The following is a 19250-nucleotide window of genomic DNA, read 5'->3' on the forward strand; positions in this document are numbered from 1 at the left end:
GCTGCCTGCCCGTGGTAATGACTTGTATTGGTTCCAAATATCTGTGATAATCAAAGCTTCTTGAAAATGAATTGGTTATTATTATTATTATTATTATTTACATTTGTATCCCACTTTTCCCTCTTCCCCATTTTATCCTCACAACAATTCTGAGAGGTATGTTAGGCTGAGAGTAAGGGCTCATCCTGCTTGCCTCACCACTTTCGCCCAGGAAAAACCGATATTTACCACTGAATCAGAGCAAACACCAATTGGGTTTTCTCCCAATTGATGTTTGCTCTGATTTAGCACTAAAGAGAGGGTTTTCTGGGGGAAAGGAGCAGGCCAAACAGAAAACCACTTGGACCTGTGCCTAAAAAGCATGGGATAAGCAGAAAACTGATTGGAGCCGAGCTTTCTGTGCATGGAACAAGCAGAAGTGTTGATGAGCCCTAAGAGACAGACCGAGTGAGCTTCATGGCTGAGGGGGATTTGAACTCTGGTCTCCCAGTTCCTAGTCTGAAATTCTAACCACTATGCCACAATGGTTCTCAGAGGTTAACATTCCTTCAGGGAAAGTTTAAGTACAGGACAATTTTATTCCTGGCAAAAAGTACAAGCATAACAAGGAATTTAGTTGTTTGTCAAATAGCAAGAAGGACGAAGACCCTACACTAAGGATTTTCTTCTCGGCCTGAGGAAACTCACTCCCCAGTTCCATGTCCTCGGAATGTCTTGCACTTATGTTTTTGCCTTATGTTGCAGATCTACTGGCCGCCACTGCCTGGACAGAAAGAAGAATGCTTTCGGAAAGGAAAAGACCCAGTGGTAAGTCACCCTGTAAAGCATCCTGATTAATTTCCTATGAGTTTGGGCACTACTCTGATGACATGTTTGAAATGAACCTGCGACTTCTGGGAAAAGGCAGGCTGCATCCCTTGCTGACATCATCTTAATCAGTTCATCCTACTTCCATTTGGGGCAACTCCTCTATCCCTCTTCTAGCTTGTTCATGCTAGAAACAGGTTTGATGACAATCCACTCTTCTCAAGGGATCCAGGGAATTGCAGTTCTGCTGAGTCAGTCTAGGGATAGCTGACTAAGATTTCTTAATACTCCATCAAATGTCAGTTCCCAAGATTCTTACTAAGTCACCTTGGCAATTATTATATAACACTAATAAAAGTTTGGAGAACAGAAGGCTAGAGGCATAATACATATTCATGACTGTAATAGAATGGGACACTGGTGATTAGTATTCATAACCTTGAAAGAAAAGTTAAGAATTAGGTTGTTTTAAGCTCACTAAGTATGTGACATTTTATGAAGGCTTTATCACATTTTAATTGTAAGAAAACTTGCCAGTTTTAATGAATATAGATTGGGAACCAGTCCTCCAGGCATTGCGTTCTTGATGCGTCCATACATAAGCATCACGTCTTTACAGATTTTACTTGTTCGGGCTGTTAGAAAAGAAAGCTCATCACATGGGAAGGTGAGTAGCTTGAGGGACAGTTCAATGTTTAGCTCCCGCCGGTTGGATTTTGGAAGCATTCCCATGGATAAGTGCACATGAATATGTTTTGTTGGAATGAGTCATCCATGCAGCTTGTAAATTGCTTTCGAATATATGGGGTGGGGTTATAGGAAGGTGAGTGACTACATGTATACAGGAATGAAATTGCTTCAAGGCTCTTGGTTATATTGTTTTGTGAACTGAAATCTTTTTTGTGTGTGAAAGCGAAATTCTAATTTGAGAATAACTGCCCAGGCATCTCTCTCCGCCCCCAGCTCCATCTTGATACCATATACCAGAAAACTGGTCCCCATCTGCACTTCGATATTCATCTATCAAGTCAAAAAGGGGGACTTTTTTTTTAAATGATACTAGGAAATAAATATATTGTATGGTCCAGTCTTCCCCAGCTAAAGCCAAGTTCACGTATCCACTCACTTCTAGATACATCAGTTAACTTACATTTTAGACACAATTGTTTTCACAGGCATGGGAAAGTGGAAGACTTCTTAGGGAAAGAAGAATCTTAAACAAGCAGCAGGAAACTTTCTGCAGTGTTGGGGTACCAGTTATAAGTGGGGTCACCTGAGATGCACCAAAGGGTATCACACACTGAACTATCCAAGGTGAAAGAGAGTGACAGTTGGGGTTTTATTTGAAATATTATCAAATTTTCAAGCAATAAACATAATCATATCAAGAAAAATACAAGTGCATTAGAAAATTAGGAGAACACAATATTTGTAAAGCATGTCTAGTGTAACTCCATATCACAGATTTTGTCACTGATGCATATTACAAAAGGATATCTCACTCAAATATCTCACTCATAATATGACAGTTTCCCATCTCCAAAGTTAAGAAACTACAGGAAATGCTGATTGGAATAACCGTTCCTATTAAAAGCAGAAGAAAGAAAACGTCAACCTGCTGATATCATCATTACCAGAATGATGGGTTAAACAGGCTGCCAAAATCCTCAGGGTCGGGGGGCTGGGCGGGAAGGAAAGTTCATATAGATGTACCAGATGTATATGAACTTGGGTAAAAATGACCAATGTGTTGTTGGGCTAAGTTTGCTTTCCCTCAAGAGACATTACAAGGGAGATATGATTACATAAGGAAAGCTCTGCAGAATCAGACCAAATGTTCACCTGGTCCAGCATCTTACTTCAGCATCGCTCTAGGTTGATTGTTCTGTCAGCACAAGCTTTCCAGCTTTCCAGATGGAACAGTCTCCCTTGTCTTCCCCCATGCCTTGTTCTGGGTGTTCTCCCACCCCACAACCCAGCTTCAGGGATTAAAGGGGGTTCATGGGCGGAGGAAAGGGGGACAGAGACCCAGAATCCTTTGAGGGAAAGAATCTGCTTTGCATGTGCTTTAAAGGTGTGGTGTGTATGGTGACTACACTACCTGAAAGACCATAATTTTCTGCATGAAGATGCCCACATATTATAGTGATCAGGGGATGCCAGGACAGCTCCTTCTGCCCTCATTGGATACATTCAGATGCCAGGTTAAACAACCCCACTTGAAGGTGTGTGTATGTGTGTTTTAAAAAAACCATATATTGTGGTACTGTTCATTGTTCCTGCTTTTTTTGTTTTATTTTCTTACTGCGGGATTGTGTTTCTTTTGTTTCAAGATATTTTGACTGCAATCCACCCCGAATACCTTATTTGAGTAAACATGGGATATAAATGTTTTATACATAAACAAATACATATGTGGTATATTTATATTACTTTTCTCATAGCTGCAGTGTTTTCCATTCCCTTACTTTGTGGGTGAGAAATCTTTTGGTTCTCCAGATGTCATTGGACTACAACTCCCATCATCCCCAGCCAGGACAGGTCCAGGTGTGGGATGCTGGACGTTGTAGTCCAGCAGTATCTGGAGAGCCACAGGCTCCCCCACCTTTCCCTTGCATAGCTTACCCTCACCACTGCTCTGTGAGGATTACTGGGAGGGAACTGACAGTGGATGGCCCACAACAACCCACTGAGCTCACAGTTCAGGATTTGCACCCAGTCCTCTAAGTCTGTCTAGGCAGCTACTTGTGTGGACAGAGCCCGGGAAAAATGTTAATGGGAGCTTTTCCCGCAGGGCTCCTTGCACATTTTACTTTCTAGCTTTGCCTATTCTTTACGTATCACTTCACAGTCACGCAAGTAGTTACTTAGAAAACATGCCCTGAGACAATGGGGACCTTGAGAGGCCTAAGAGGGGATCTGAACCCCTTGCTGACAGTCCATCCCAAAGTAATTGCTCCCAAGAGTGGCCATCACTCACTTTGGTTTCCACATGTTTATTTTGCAATCTGTCACCAATGGCTGCAGCCTTTCGGGTAGCTAGCCTTTTAAAATTCCAGCTCCTTGCTATTTTAGTGGGTAACTTTTGCAGAAACAAAGCAGGGAATCCTCTGAAATGAAGCATTTAGCTACACTGAAGGGCACTACAGTATTCGGGCTCTTAATATGGGAACTTGACCCATGCCACACTGCAGGGAACAGAGGAATGGAAGTAGTCCTTAATTATAATGCCTTTTGGGAATACACTTACCGCCAGAGGTCCAATTATCTTACGGAAGTGAAATGCCTTTGCTGGCGCCATCCCACAAAGGCACCCAACTAGAAGGTAAGCATCATTGCCGTCAGCCATTCTGCCTGATGGTTATACTGAATTTTCATAATTCATCCTCATCACTGCACTGTGAAGTTTACTAGGAGGGAACTGAGGCAGACAGAGAGTGGCTTCCACAAAGCAATCCACCAAGTTTTGTAAACTGTAGATTTCTGTACTGTACCTTTCTTTGATTCTTCTATCGATAACACTTTGTGACTTGGTTGACAACACTGCCCGTTCCTTTTCTTTTCACTATTTATTGCCTCTGTGAGCTGGTACGTGATACCCAGACATTATGCCCTCATTTATAACCACTGGTTGGCTCTTCTCCCTCAGTGCTCCATTGAACACTGAGAGGATCTGGAAACTAAACATTATGAGGAACAGTTGAGGAAGTTGAACATTTTTAGCCTGGAAAAGAGGAGAGCGAGAGGAGATATGATAGACATCTTCAAATATCTAAAGGGCTGAGCAAGCTTGGTTTCTTCTACTCTGGAGAGTAGGACCCAAACCAATGGATTCAAGTTACAAGAAAGCAGATTCTGACTAAACATCAGGAAGAACTTTCTGACACTAAGAGCTGTTCAGCAGTGGAACAGACTTCCTTACAAGGGGGTGGACTCTCTTTCATTGGAAGTTTTTAAGCAGAGGTTGGATGGTCGTCTGCCATGGATACTTTAGTTGAGATTCCTTTTTTTCAGGGATTTGGACTAAATGACCCTTGGGATCCCTTACAACTCTATGATACTTTGATTCTAGGATTGTAGAATACAGTGGTACCTCGGGTTACAGAAATGGTGCTTCAGGTTAAGAACTTTGCTTCAGGATGAGAACAGAAATCGTGCTGCGGTGGTGCGGCAGCAGCAGGAGGCCCCATTAGCTAAAGTGGTGCTTCAGGTTAAGAACAGTTTCAGGTTAAGAACGGACCTCCGGAATGAATTAAGTACTTAACCTGAGGTACCACTGTAGAGAAATCAAGCCAACCAACTGAGTGAATTCTAGTTACCACAAGTGGCTGCATCATGAGCATAACATTTTGCATGTCTGTTGACTGATAAGGAGAGGGACAACAAGTATTCCTTGTTTTCAGGTGCTACTTTTAACTCTGGTTCCCTCTTGCCTGAGAAAAACCAGTTGCTCCTGTAGTATGTTTGTGAGACTAGGAGTGTCAGAAGGCTTCTCTAAGCACCATAATTCAGTTAAATGGAAACAGAGATTAATCATGGTTGACAGAATTAAATAGACTCATTAGAACTCCTCATGCCACTAGAAAAACAGTAGTAGTAAATGCTAAAAGAAATGGAAACAAGGACTTCAGAGCCAACTTTCTTATTATAAGGGGAGGAGAAATGGGTGTATGAAAGCAATTAGATTATCGGCAGTGAACTCTGGTTGTTTATCTGGACTAAGGACCTTGGTAATTTGATGCTAAACTCCTCTATTTTGGTTTAGCTTAACATGGCAAAAGGTATATTAGGACTCCATTGGAATATAGTGTTTCCAACCTTAAGCTTAAAAATTTGAACTCTTTTAAAATCACTTATTCTTTCCTGTCACAAGTTATTAAAATTTACAACATGGGGGCTCTTATCCTGCCCCATTTCCAGTATTTTCTTGTTCCTATTTCCCTCCAATATGTTAGAAAAGATGGCAATCCAAGAAAGAAGTCAGGATGTGAGAGGTTAATTTGTGACTCTCATTTTTGTACAAAAGGTGCATTATCTGAATACTTTAATGTTGTTAAACCTGCCAGCTTTTTAATAAATCACAGTTTATGAAACATTGGGAAAGATCATCTTGACATTGCAAAATTTCACAATGTGAGGAAGAATGTATGAAAAACATGAACACCTTATGGAGGTTCTTTTGAGAAATAATAAATTTCTTTTGAACACATTCAGACCTCAACCTTTTTCCCTTGATTGTGATTCTGACTTTTGTGAATGTGACACTTCCCTGCCATGAATTAGACTTCTGCTTCACTTGCTATTAATCCCTGTATAGTCTTAACTGGGTACCAACTTTGGCCTGGCTTTGAACCCATGTACTAAAAGCAGAGGGTTATGTAACCCATTATTTCGTTCCCTTGAGGTTTGTAATTTATTACCTAAAAAAAATAAAAATAAAAATTGGTACAGCTAAGATGGATAATCAGAGATAGGATATAGCATGTTCTATTTGATGGGGTGATGCGGAGTAAGAAGGCCAGGATAGGAGTGGGAGTGACTAAGCATCTGTTTTTCTACAGCAATAAATGTAGTTCCTTCTGTGTGTTGTGAGATGGATAGATCTTTAGAGGCCATCGGAATCTGGAGGTGCCTTCAGCAGTCTCCCTGACTTCTCTGTGCTTATCTGCCAATGCTAGCTGCTCCGGAAAAGGGAGCAATTAATCCAGGTCAGACTTGTGAATGGTCATTTGTCATCCTGCTGTGTAACTAACTAAACTTCCTTTTTAAATGACTACTTTGTCCAGATCAAGGTTGTATGTCTCCTTCATTTCCTGCCATTGTCCCTCCCACCACCACTATTACATTTTGCCCTATATCTCTGTCCGAATTTGAGAGCAGCTGGAATTAGGTTCCTTGCTGATGTTCCGTCTTGGGGACAGAACATAAGGAGAGCCTTGCTGGTTCTGGTCCAGCATTCTGTTTCCCAGAGGGTCCAGCCAGATGCCTATGGAGGCTCCTAAGCAGGGCCCAAGGGCAACAGTCCTCTCCTGATATTGTTTCCCAATATCTGGTATTCAGAAGCATGGTGCTTCTGACTCTGGATATACTAGTATACATCCATCATGAGTAGGTAGCTATGGAACATTTCTGTTATGAAAAGTTTTGGGATATTTGCAGGAAGCTATGAGCCACACATGGATTGCTGCTTATGCCATGTGGCTGTCCTGATAGTTTTGAGGAAGCAAGTTTTGAGACAAGACTTATTTTTGCAAAAGCTATGTTGATTGTTTTCCAGCTAGACTTATCCTTCTGAATGCCTGATAATTGTATATTTAATTATGCTTTCTACCAATTTATCTAGAGCAGTTGTAGATATCTGACCTGTAATTTCTCAGATCACCCTTTTTTAAACAATGTGTTACTTTGACCACTTTCCAGTCTTCATGTACAGAGGCCAGTCTTCGGTACAAGTTATATATTTTTGTAGGTGATAAGTAATTTCATATCTGAGTTCTTTTGAGAACTCTCAGATGAATAACATCTCGATTCAGTGATTTGTTAGTTTGTGAGACAGGCCTAAAACTACTATTAGCCTCAGTTTCTCAGACTCCCTTCCTGAAAATGTCACTTTAGGTGTGGGTATCTCCCCCATGTTTTCTACAGTGAAAATGGATGCTAATAATTCAGTTTCACTGCAATCTCCTTATCCTTCTTTAGCACACTCTTTGACTTTTTTATGTTGTTGCCAAACAGCTTCCCTAACCACTTTCCTGTTTGTAATATATTTGATTATTTTTATTGTTGGTGTTAATGTTTTAGTAATACACACCTCCAATACCTCTCTCTCTATCTCTGCATTCCTTATGGCATTTCTTTTGCTGATGTTTGTGTTCCTTTTTGTTCTCATTTGGGTAAGACGTCTATTACCTAACCATGCTTCCTTGTTGCCGCAAAGTGGAGGTGGATTTCCTGGGTGAGAGGCAGTCCGGAAGACTTGGTGGAGTGATGAAGGGCAGTGAGAGCCGTTACATTTCTGTGTTAAGTGTGAAACGCCATATAATGTTAGTTTATAATTTAAGAGACATTCCCTTATTTTAGAAAATTGGCTAACCCTTTCATACTAAGTTGTGGACAATGGCCCACATTCCCATTGTTGGAGCAGAGGAATGACCAAGACTGTTGTACAAACTGATGACTGAATTTGCAGGTTAAATTACAGTTTATGCCAGTCTTCATTCTGTGTTTTATCCTCATTGACACAAAATTATTACATACCAAACTTTAAAATCACATACAGACACAGAGACATGGCCAAATAGCTATCTAGCAAAGCGAGTGTAAACTGGCAATGCTTGGATGGGGTTCTGTTCTGCATCTTGGTTTCTGATCAATGGTCTGGAGGCAGCTAGTGGCCTCCTGGAACGAACCCAGTACCTTGGCTCACGATCTAAGCTCCCATATTTCATGGAATTGGAAGGAGTCTCAATGTTTGTGCATGCCAACAACCTGTAGCACTGAAGTGGTATTTGTCATTCCCAAACTGTTTGTTCTAGGGCCCATTAATTAATACAGAATCTGCTTTCCTTTAAACTGCCTCTTAGTGTTATTGTCTTTGCAGGCAGAGGGCAATTATTCCCTGTCCTTTTTGAGGAACTCTTTTGCATCGTGTTGCCCTTTGGAGGACATCTGACTCTCAGCAATTTTATTATAACTCTTGGGATTTTAATTGTAATTTTATGATTTAATCCATAAATCATGTATATAGCATTCTTAAACGTAAATAGCTATTAAAGTGACTTACAGTGACTTTGATACAGATCAACAGCAAAGGAGTTCAGAATCAAACTGGGGGAGAAGCCTCGTGGATTTCTTTTAAAGATCGATTCTTCGACAATTTTGTGGTTTGAAGTAGGGGTAAAGAGGTTCTGCGTGGTTGTTGTTTTTTAAAAAAGTTGGAAGTATTGTCAAGCCTACTTCTTGGAATTTCTAAATAAAGATGCTGTTTCTAGCCCTATTGTGACAGTTTCTTCCTGTTTTCTGCTAACCTAACAACACTGTTACGTAGCATATATCTTGGCTCATACAGGAAATCAGGGCACAAGGCAATATGAAGACCTCACTTCCTGGCCTGAGTTGACCATACAATGGGATGGAGGCAGAGGGGTCACACGTGTAGTCTGATGAGGGAAAGGGCTTGCGTTAGCTAGAGTGGAGTGGCAAGGGAGTGTGGGATACGTGCCAAACGTATTTTTAAATTAAAAAAGCAGGAATTTACTGCCCATTTCCACAATAACAAGGAAGGCCTGATGCCTAGCTAGACATAATACAATGGGGATTGGTCATGTGAGCTTGGAGAGAGGAATGGACCGTGTGACTGTAAAGGTATTTGGCATTGTTCTGTGCACTTGCATGTGGAACCAATTTTTTTGCATCATTGTGGTCCTTAGGGGATTGGAAAACGCTATAGGGTTTACAGTACATCTGCATGTATCCCTTCCTGCTATTTGGATCCTAGGCATAGGGTGGGGAAAGAGCTGGCGTATCCCAGGGCTCAGCATTGTTGCTGACTTTGACCCAAAGGACAATGCTGGCAAGTCCAATATGACACCTGCTTTCATTCTGAATTGGTTCAGCTATACTGCCTCCTTTTCTGCCATAGTCACTTTTATTTAATTAGTTAATTAATTAAACTTTTTTTAAAATTCCACTCCAGCCAAAAAAGCACCCAGAACAGCTTACAAATCACAAAAACACACACAAGAAGTCTGCCGGATCAGGCCAATAGCCCATCTAGTCTAGTTTTCACAGTGTCTGACTAGATGCTTGTGGGAAACCAGCAAACAGGAAGAGAGTCCTACTCTCAGACTTACCATCTAAAAAAGACATGGGGAAAAAAGGGAGAAAGCAATAAATAAGCTCAGTTTAAAGCTCAGGTTGCTCTAAGAACCAACTGGTCTCTCAACTGCGTTGATGGAGAGACCTTGTATCTCTTCTCTTCACTCTCCTGCTGATTAAGCTCTGATCTCAATGTCCATCCTGTCATCACACCCACCCACCTTTAACCAACTTTGATCATTGCTAAAAGTCGATTTCTGTGATGCACGTGAAGCATCATGAATCCCAATCGTTGTTTCTTTTCCAGACAGAATGTGCCAACTACATCAGAGTGCTTTACCCTTTGAACCGGACACACTTACTGGCCTGTGGAACAGGGGCTTTCCACCCAATCTGCGCTCTTATCTACGTGGGACACCGAGGAGAGGTAAGGAAGGATGTCCTTTCCCCCCCTCTGTGATAATGTTAGCCCTGTGACACTATAAATATATGATGTCGGAAGATCCGGCATGTAGAGGAATGCAAAGACATGTGGTTCCCATCACCAAAGACTTAAGAGCAGGTCAGGTAGCAGGTAGATCAGGATCTGCTGGTAGATGGGCAGAAGCAACTCTCAATAGTTTAACAACAGTAAGTAAAAGTTTTAAGTGAAATATCTGCCGTAGCCAGTCTTGAGCTATTTGCTTATCTCTTAACCTTTGACTATATCTTTGTTCCAGTGTGCTGGCCACTGTGAGAGTTCTGTGTTAGAACCCCTGGTATACTGTAACTCAGATGTAGATTTGTGTCTGTAATACAGCGTACGTTTTATGAAGTGCTACAGGTAATTGACTCTGTCACTGAGCCCATATCTTATGGGATGTCTTAACTCTTCCGTACGTAGATTGTTGCAGAAGAATATAAGAAGAGCTCTGTGGAATCAGGATCTAGCTCACCATTTGGTTCCCCAAGTGTCAAACTAGGTGCTTATGGGAAAATACATGCTGGACTAGGTAGATCAGGAGTTGAGGGATGGGGGAGGTTTTAACAGCAAAGATCTTTACTTAGCCACCCACCCTGCGGGACATTTTTGACAGTCACCTAATGTCATTATGACGTCAGGTGACACCCTCAGAGGGACTCGCTGATTAGCGCTGAAAGTGACCCTATGATCAGCTGATTGCCTCTGTCAGGACAACTTGAAAGGGCTCACTACAGTTTATGTAATTGCGTTCAATTTGGATTCAAACCATGCCTGAAAATGACCATTATTTTCTTTGCAGAGGGAAAAATACTTGAATCCAAACCGTGCTTGGAAATGGACTTTAAAGCAGCTTGCAGTGAGCCCCTTTGAAGATGCACTGTCAATGAAAGCATACCTTCAAACGGGTTTTCTGACAGCCCTTTGGGCACAGGAACCCACACACAACCTTCCCCAAATGCACTAGGGAGTTCCCCAATGGAAACTGCTTAGTGCAGTCCTACCCATAACATAGAGAGCAATGAAATTGTTGGGAGGGGGATGAGGACAGGGCTATGGGATAATCCTCTCTTTCTCCCTCAGTGCATGAGATTTGAATGACTGAAGTGTGCTCTAGGCTCAGGAACTTTCTAGCTTTGCATTTCCTCAACAATCTTTCCCAACCATACATTTATATTGCCCTATTAAACAGAAAGGCTGATTTAAGTGCTTGTATTTCTTTAAACGGGGGGGGGGGGGACCTTGTTGCCCAATAAACTGGACTGTAATATCAGATGCACTTAAGTCTTCTTGTTGTTATGGGTTAATGTGGCTGGACTTGTGGAATTTGTCCAACCATGTAAGCATCCAGGAAAGAAATGGATTTTGGGTCTATTAATCTGTCAGGCTGATTGATTCTCTACTGTGTATCCGACCCCATCTCATACGACCTCTCCTTTCTGGTTGTTTTTTTAAAGAGAAATCCACGCCTCCTTTATTTTTTGGACGCTCACTCCAAGCACATTCTGTTAGCTATTTGAAGGGAAGAAGGAACAAGAAAGATGGCTGTGTAAAAAAGAGAGAGAGAGAGAGAGCCTAAAATGGGGAACAGAGCCAAGAACCAGGGAAGAGGCAGGTGAAATTGAGATCTCAACGACTGTGCTCAGAAGAGAAGCAGCATGTTCTTAATAATTTGCATTAAACCACCTGTCTCTTGGGGTGGGCAGACAGACACGAACACCAGCTATTTCTCTCCCTGTGCAACAATGCTTGGCTGCCTCATGTGAGAACTACTAGTGTGGCTGGCTGATGTCATGACTGGGAGAGTCCAGAACACCAATTTTGGACTGCGGTTTTATTTGTCTGGTGTTGGGAGCTACTAACCATATTGCTAAACTTCCTACTCCAAGCAAGGAAGGCCATTGTGACATAGATCTCATTTACTAGCTCAATCCCTGTGGTTCTTTTCTGGACTGATTCCTGAAGTTGTACAGTCTTTACAGATTTAGACAGTGCTTGCTTCCTGCTGGGATATATATATATATATATATATATATATATATATATATATATTTGCTTTCGTAGATTTTCACGGGTACAGGAATGCAGGTTTTGGTGTCCTCGGGTGTCTTCCCGTGTAAAAGTTGGGGTGTCTAGGCGACGTTTCGACGAGGTCTCACTCGTCATCTTCAGGCTGGTGCTTTCGGCTTCTTGTTACTGGAACAGAGCAGGATCTCAGTGTTTGAGTTCCTATAAATACTGTTGAGGGGTGTGGTGTATAGCCTCCAATGTTCTGGGCAGAGAGGAAGTTCCCAGGCTAGTGTGCCTTTTCTTCTTTTGTTCCTTAATTACTTGAGGGATATCTTGAGTGATTTCTTGAGTGATATCCTGAGTACCACTTAGGTGGGTCATTAGGTGTGGATTAGTTGCTAAAGTCTTTGTGTCTTGACCTCTTGAACTTTGTGAAGGGTTTTTCTGAGAAGATGGCTGTACTGCACAGGGTTACGAAGCTAATCCAAAAAGAAACACCCCCCAAAAACCAAGACACAGAAGAAAACAATGGCATGGCCCTCCTTCCTTATATCAAGGGCACTACAGATAAAATTAGCAAAATCCTCCATAAACACAATATCAAAACAGCCTTTTGCACCAACCAAAAAATAGCCAATATCCTCAGAAACCCCAAGGATAAAATCCAGTTGGAAAACCAAGGGGTCTATGAAATACCCTGCAAAGTCTGCCCAGCCACGTACATTGGACAAACAAACAGACGAATAAATGCACGTATCGCAGAACACAAGAATGCCGTCAAAAAAGAAGAAAAAACTTCCTCTCTTTTCCAACACATGAAAGAAACAGGACACGAAATTAATTTTGCAGATTCCAAATTGCTCTTTAACATGGAACATCACCACAAGAGAATAATCATGGAAGCCATCGAGATAGAGAAACACCCTCACAACATGAACAAGCGTGACGACACATCCCGCTTGCCAGACATCTGGAAATTAGCCCTCCCCACAAAAACTGACACCAGATCCAGAGGCACACAGAACGCTATCACCAATCAACCACACCAGACCCAAACCCAGACCCTCTCCACAGATAAATTACAGACACCATCCAGTAGCCAAACCATGGTGGCACCTCCGGATGCTGCACCCCCCTGCAATCCCTACACAGATCTGGCTGACACAGGCCACAAAACCACAGCTCGCCCCTATACACGAAGCCAAGCCAGAGCACAACTAAGTGCAGTACAGCCATCTTCTCAGAAAAACCCTTCACAAAGTTCAAGAGGTCAAGACACAAAGACTTTAGCAACTAATCCACACCTAATGACCCACCTAAGTGGTACTCAGGATATCACTCAAGAAATCACTCAAGATATCCCTCAAGTAATTAAGGAACAAAAGAAGAAAAGGCACACTAGCCTGGGAACTTCCTCTCTGCCCAGAACATTGGAGGCTATACACCACACCCCCTCAACAGTATTTATAGGAACTCAAACACTGAGATCCTGCTCTGTTCCAGTAACAAGAAGCCGAAAGCACCAGCCTGAAGATGACGAGTGAGACCTCGTCGAAACGTCGCCTAGACACCCCAACTTTTACACGGGAAGACACCCGAGGACACCAAAACCTGCATATATATATATATATATATAAATAAATTTTACACACACACACATATATATTAATTATAAAATATGTGGGTGGCATTTCCCTCCCTCCAAGCTTTTGATTTCCCTCTGAGCTGTTGCTCATAAATCAAGCTGGCCTTAGCAGGAAGGTCATTCAGCTTCACCCTGTAACCCCTCTCGCTTGGGAGGATTTGACTCGCAGAAGCTTTTATTGAGTGCATGAGAGAAAGGACCCTTTCAGCACAGCTGTTCATCGTGAGCAAAAGGGATGATCGGACTGTCCCTCTGACATCTCACTCCATAACCATATCCGGCAGTGCCTCCCCCCTTTGCTAAACACTCATGCTAATTTAGCCACATTATTGAGAGGCGTAACAAAATACAATTGGGGTCCTGTGCTGTGCTGCTGCAGCATGTCAGAAATTTAACAAGGCCTAGCCTTGGCCTTATATTGGCCTGCAAACTGCACTGGGGAGCAACCCTGTGCTTGGGTGTGGGTGGACAGTTGCATGATGAAGACATTTAATTAGGCAGCTTGAAGAGGCTGCTTTGTCTGGCCAAGTGGATAACTGGCAGGAAGGCAGGAAAGCACAATCTGTTCCAGGCATTGCAAAGCAGGAGGGTGAATAATACAGATTCCCAGCATCCTTAGGCCCACTGTCTCATATATGCCACTTTTTAATTTTTTTATTCTTATGATGGTCTGTGGCACTGGATCAAAAGTGTCATAACTGCTTACCATCTGAAAGTCCATACAGAGCAAAAGCCTTTCACCAAAAACTTTTAGACAACGCAGCAGGTTGGTTTGGGAAGGAACTCTTTGTTCATCTGGGATCCGGGGTAAGAATGTTATAGACTAGAGCCTTTACTCTCTTCCTGCCCCTCTGCTCCCATCAAGGGTTACATTACTGTAGTCTAGATCAGTGTTTCCCAACCTTGTGCCTCCAGCTGTTTTTGAACTACAATTCCCATCATCCCTGACTAGCAAGACCAGTGGCAAGGGATGATGGGAGTTGTAGGCCAAAAACATCTGGAGGCCCAAGGTTGGGAAACACTGGTCTAGATTGTAAAATCATACTGGAAAAATGAGGAGATGGTCTTCTGAGCTCTTCTGAAAGTCTTACTGACTCAAAAGGTTCCTCTTGTTCTGGCAGTTTTCTCTGTTGCTGTCTCTCCAAGTCCCAGCTGTTAACATCATGGGCTTGCCTCTCAGTTTCCTGAAACTATGACTGATTAAACTTATCAGAAGAAGAGAGGAAAGATGAATAGTGCTCAGGCCTCTATTAATAATTTTCTGAGTAACCAAATCTGAAATAAGTACAATTCCGTATTGTAAAAACACACCAGAGCCAAAATTATTTCAATAATAAACAAATTAAAGGGCTATCAGTATTGAGAAATATACAGATTTAACATGTTCACACTGAGAACATAACTACATGTGGTGTTGATTGTATTGCTTACAGTCATGCTGCCATGATCTAATTATTTACTTAGAGGTGCACCCCTGGTTTTTTAATTGAAACTGGGGTGTATGGGAAAGGAAAAAATAATCGCTTCGCCCTTCAATGTCAAAGAAAATGGCCCAATGGGGGCTTTTGACTAGTGTGTGTGTGTTGTTGTTGTTGCTGCTGCTGCTGCTGTTGAGATTGCAGTGGAGAGGGAAGAATTAAACTTCTCCTTTCTGCATATGGGGGCTCTAATTAAAAAATCCAAAACAGGGTCAATGTAATTGCAAGTGACCAGCTGGAGTCATGTGAAGTTAAGGCCCTAATTTTCGCTGAATAATGTCAGCACCCATTTTTCTTATGGTTAGATAGAAAATGTCATCCTGGTCACTCCATGCTAGCATCGCATGCTCGTCCTAAGATGTTTTCTGATGCATCTGTCCAGGCTCTCTTCATTCCTTCCACATGAGCACTCCCTCATCACCTCTGAATTTCAGACTACCCACTCAGAGAGCTGTGGTTCTTTTAAGCTGTCTTGATGCCTTATTTGTCATTTGTGCTCTTCTCTCCCCAGCATATGTTCAGCTTGGATCCTTCCAGTGTAGAAAGTGGCCGGGGCAGATGTCCTCATGAGCCCAACAGGGCATTTGCAAGTGCTTTCATTGGTAGGTGCCAAACTAGATCAGTGTGAGTTTTGTACCCTAGCAGCAGGGTTGAATGTCCTTATTTTTATATTTATATATTGCCTTTCTGCCAAGGCATTCAAGGCAGTTTAAAACACTAAACCAGGTTACAAAATATTAAAAAGCAGATTTGCCTTCAGCGTTTGGTGGTTTCCCAGGAAGCTAGTAGTGTGAGCTCCTTGCCTGGTCTTTGCCTCTTCTGTTCTTCTGTTCTAGAGATCATGGGTCTAAGTCGGCCCAGGGAAGTTGGTGGAGGGGTGGCCCAACCATTCTCTCAGGCTCTTTCGTGGCCACCTCAAGAGCTGAGGACATGGTCTTTAACCACTATTTTGGGATGGGAAAGCCTCTTTGATCATGTGATTTTACTGCTTGTCAGTTCTGACAGAAAAGAAAAGGCTACAAGCAAGCTACTATACCTTCATAAACCCACACTGCAGCCGCTGCTCTCCGAAGTGAAAACTGGAGGTAGCTCAGGTTGTCCAAACCAGTTTTAAAAGTGGCCAATAAATTGCACCTACAACCTAAAGTTAATACAAAATTCAGTAGTCAATTCTTTATAGGAAAGCCTTTATAGGACCCCCTCCCCAAAGATAGGTTTGGGGGGTTGAATGTTCATTGGAGGCATCCATACTTCTCCTCAGTTCAGTGTATGGTTTGTAAATTACCGGTATCATTATTGAGTTTCTTACCTGCCTTCACCATAAAGTGCCAGGGTGGGTTACAGCAGTTGATATGTGGTCCCTTTCATAGGTAAGACTATGCCCCCCCGCCCCATAAAAAGTGTGCCTGCTTCTCAACTATATTTCATCTAATGAACTTGCAGTATACCCCAATCATGTGTGTTACATACCAACATTTCAACTAGGAAACTTGGCATGTGAAAGGAGGGTAATCTGTCAGTGACCGTACTTGCATGCTTCTGTAAGGCATTTTCTGAACTCTTTCAAGATCTCTGTGCTGATGTGTATATAACTCAAAGCTGTGGTCTATTAAACTATGGTTTATTAAACCATAGTTTGGTGTTATGTTTGTACTTTCACTAATGGCTTCACTATTGTTTGTTTATTGCCAGTGAACAGTGATCTGAAGTCTGTTGTTTAACTATGGCTTGGCATTATGTGTGAACTCAGCATCCTTCCACACCATACCATAGTTTGTTTGGACACCTCAGACGCTCACCAAGAAAAAGGACACAAGGCACAAGTAGCTGGAAAACTGACCAAATTTTGAAGAAACAAGCCATGGTTCCTTTGTCTTTCTGGGGAACAACTTGTGGTTAACTCATGACTTTTTCAACCATGGCTTAGTGTTATAATGTGTGAAACAGGCCAAAATCTCCTCTTTTTGATGTAGTTGTATAAAACAGGTTTATGTGACTTTTCAGCCAAGCAATTCCTGTGCTGTGAAGATTGGTATAAGGGACTTGCCAAGACTATGACCTTTGAAAGAACCAGTGCCCAAATCAACACTCACCATTAATTCATTAGGAGATTTTAGGCAAGGCTAGCCTCTCTCTGCCTCCCATCTACAAATACTGAAGTACTTTATATGATGGTTATAATATAGGATGACAATAAACATCATGTATGGGAAGCTTTTTGAATATTCTAGTGTGCTTTATAATGCTACGTATTGTTTTTCTTGTTAGTGCATGACTGTTATGCAAGGATTGATTGTTTCTGTGGGGCTTCTTTCCCAGGTGGAGACTTGTATACAGGACTAACAGCAGATTTCTTGGGCAGGGACTCTGTGATCTTCCGAACTATGGGACACCGCTCCCCTCTGCGCACTGAGATGGACCAGCGGCTGCTTAATGGTAGGAGAACAGGATGTGAAGTGGAGTGGAGGCCAAAGGCTACAATAAAATTGTACTTAGAAAATAAGGACGGGGAGTTGTCTGTATAACTAAGCCTCTTTGGAATATATGCCCATTAATAAGAGGACACCTTGTGTGCTGCTTCTTTTGGTAACCACTTGTTATTAAAGTGAGCTTATTAGTATTTAATTGGGAATGTTTTATATGGTTTTATGTAAACTGCTCACAGGTTTTTCCAATTGAGTTGTACACAGTATAAATCTTGTTAAGTACATCTAAACAAACCATGCCAAGAGGAAGCCTGAAAAGGTTTAAAAATAAAATCAAATAAAATAAAGGTCTGTGCCATGCTTCAACCGGTTTCTGGTGATTTCTTTCTAACGTGCCCGTACAATATTTTTCTTACAGGCCCCAAGTTTGTTGCTGCTTATATGATTCCAGACAATGATGACCGGGAAAATGACAAAGTCTACTTTTTCTTCACTGAGAAAGCAGCAGAGTCGGACAGCAAAGGCCGGGCCATCTTTAGCCGTGTGGGGAGGGTGTGTGTGGTGAGTTCAGGGGGTCTATTTTGTCTGTAGAGTGTGATGAACATCGCACAAGGAACTGAATGTATGGAGACCAACAGCTTGGTGCGTTACTGACTCCAAAGCTATATTATTGGACATATGTGCTTACATGTATGTGTGTGCCTGCATGTCAGTTCCTCCCACCATTGTCACTTGAAATGTACTGCATGTCACAGGACACGACTAGTCTACTGTTCATCCTAGGTGGACTAGCCTGGAGCAGCCCTCATAGCGTACAATCAAAATAAAGGGTGACCATATACTGGTAACACCAGAGAAGCTCCCTGATTTACTTTGCCACAACATAAGGCTACATTTGACTTTGGCTCAACTCTCCTGTTCAGAATCTCAGGTTTTTATATGTCCCAGTGGCTTGATTGTGGCTAAATCCCATTACCAATCCCTTGTGGCCCTTCGATTTCAGAACCAGCACACTCCCTGGAAATAACAGGCTATTACTGTACTAGCCATAGGATGCTAATGTAAAGCCAGTGAAAGGGGTTGCATAAGCCTTGGATGGGCTTAAATACAGAGAGAGAGAGAGAGAGAGAGAGAGAGAGAGAGAGAGAGAGAGATCTTCTTGGACAAATTTAGGTACGTACCTAAAATGAGGGCTTTCAGGGGACCCAACACCTTCCCTGATTCATGCACACCTCGGCAATATTATTTATGCTTTCAGCTTCAGCTGACTGTAGGTTCATCACCATTTTTTGTATCATAATCATGATGTCAGATCAACTAGTCAGATTTGGTGACATGGCAATGCCCCTAGTACTAGAAGGGCCACTCTGAACTAAGGAGGACACTGAAGCGCAGCCATTTGGGGCTGCAAGGTGCTCATAATGGATTGGAGCCCACTGCCTTCTATGTGCAGAATCTCCCTGCAGCAACAGCAATAATAATAATAATAATAATAATAATAATAATAATAACACCCTGCCTGCAAAGCTCTGGGCTCAAATATTACAAGTTTGCAAATCTATTAACCAGGGCTGAGCCCTGGGATCAGATCTCCTTCCCTACTGCCT

General features: G+C 42.2%; 1 protein-coding gene across 2 annotated transcripts in view; it reads left to right on the plus strand.

Moving 5' to 3' along the window:
* The window catches only part of SEMA3G (semaphorin 3G), a 76187-nt gene that overhangs the window by 36353 nt on the left and 20584 nt on the right, over nt 1–19250 (plus strand). The window contains exons 3-7 of one of the 2 annotated variants that reach the window (XM_081900280.1): nt 745–807; nt 9932–10051; nt 15729–15819; nt 17537–17653; nt 18062–18204. In XM_081900280.1, coding sequence (XP_081756406.1) covers nt 745–807; nt 9932–10051; nt 15729–15819; nt 17537–17653; nt 18062–18204 — 534 coding nt within the window. The remainder of the gene's footprint in view (nt 1–744; nt 808–9931; nt 10052–15728; nt 15820–17536; nt 17654–18061; nt 18205–19250) is intronic. The other variant, XM_081900281.1, reaches the window with a different exon arrangement.

Source organism: Podarcis melisellensis (genome assembly GCF_964234715.1).
Source record: "Podarcis melisellensis genome assembly, chromosome: 2".
NCBI classification, from domain to species: domain Eukaryota; kingdom Metazoa; phylum Chordata; class Lepidosauria; order Squamata; family Lacertidae; genus Podarcis; species Podarcis melisellensis.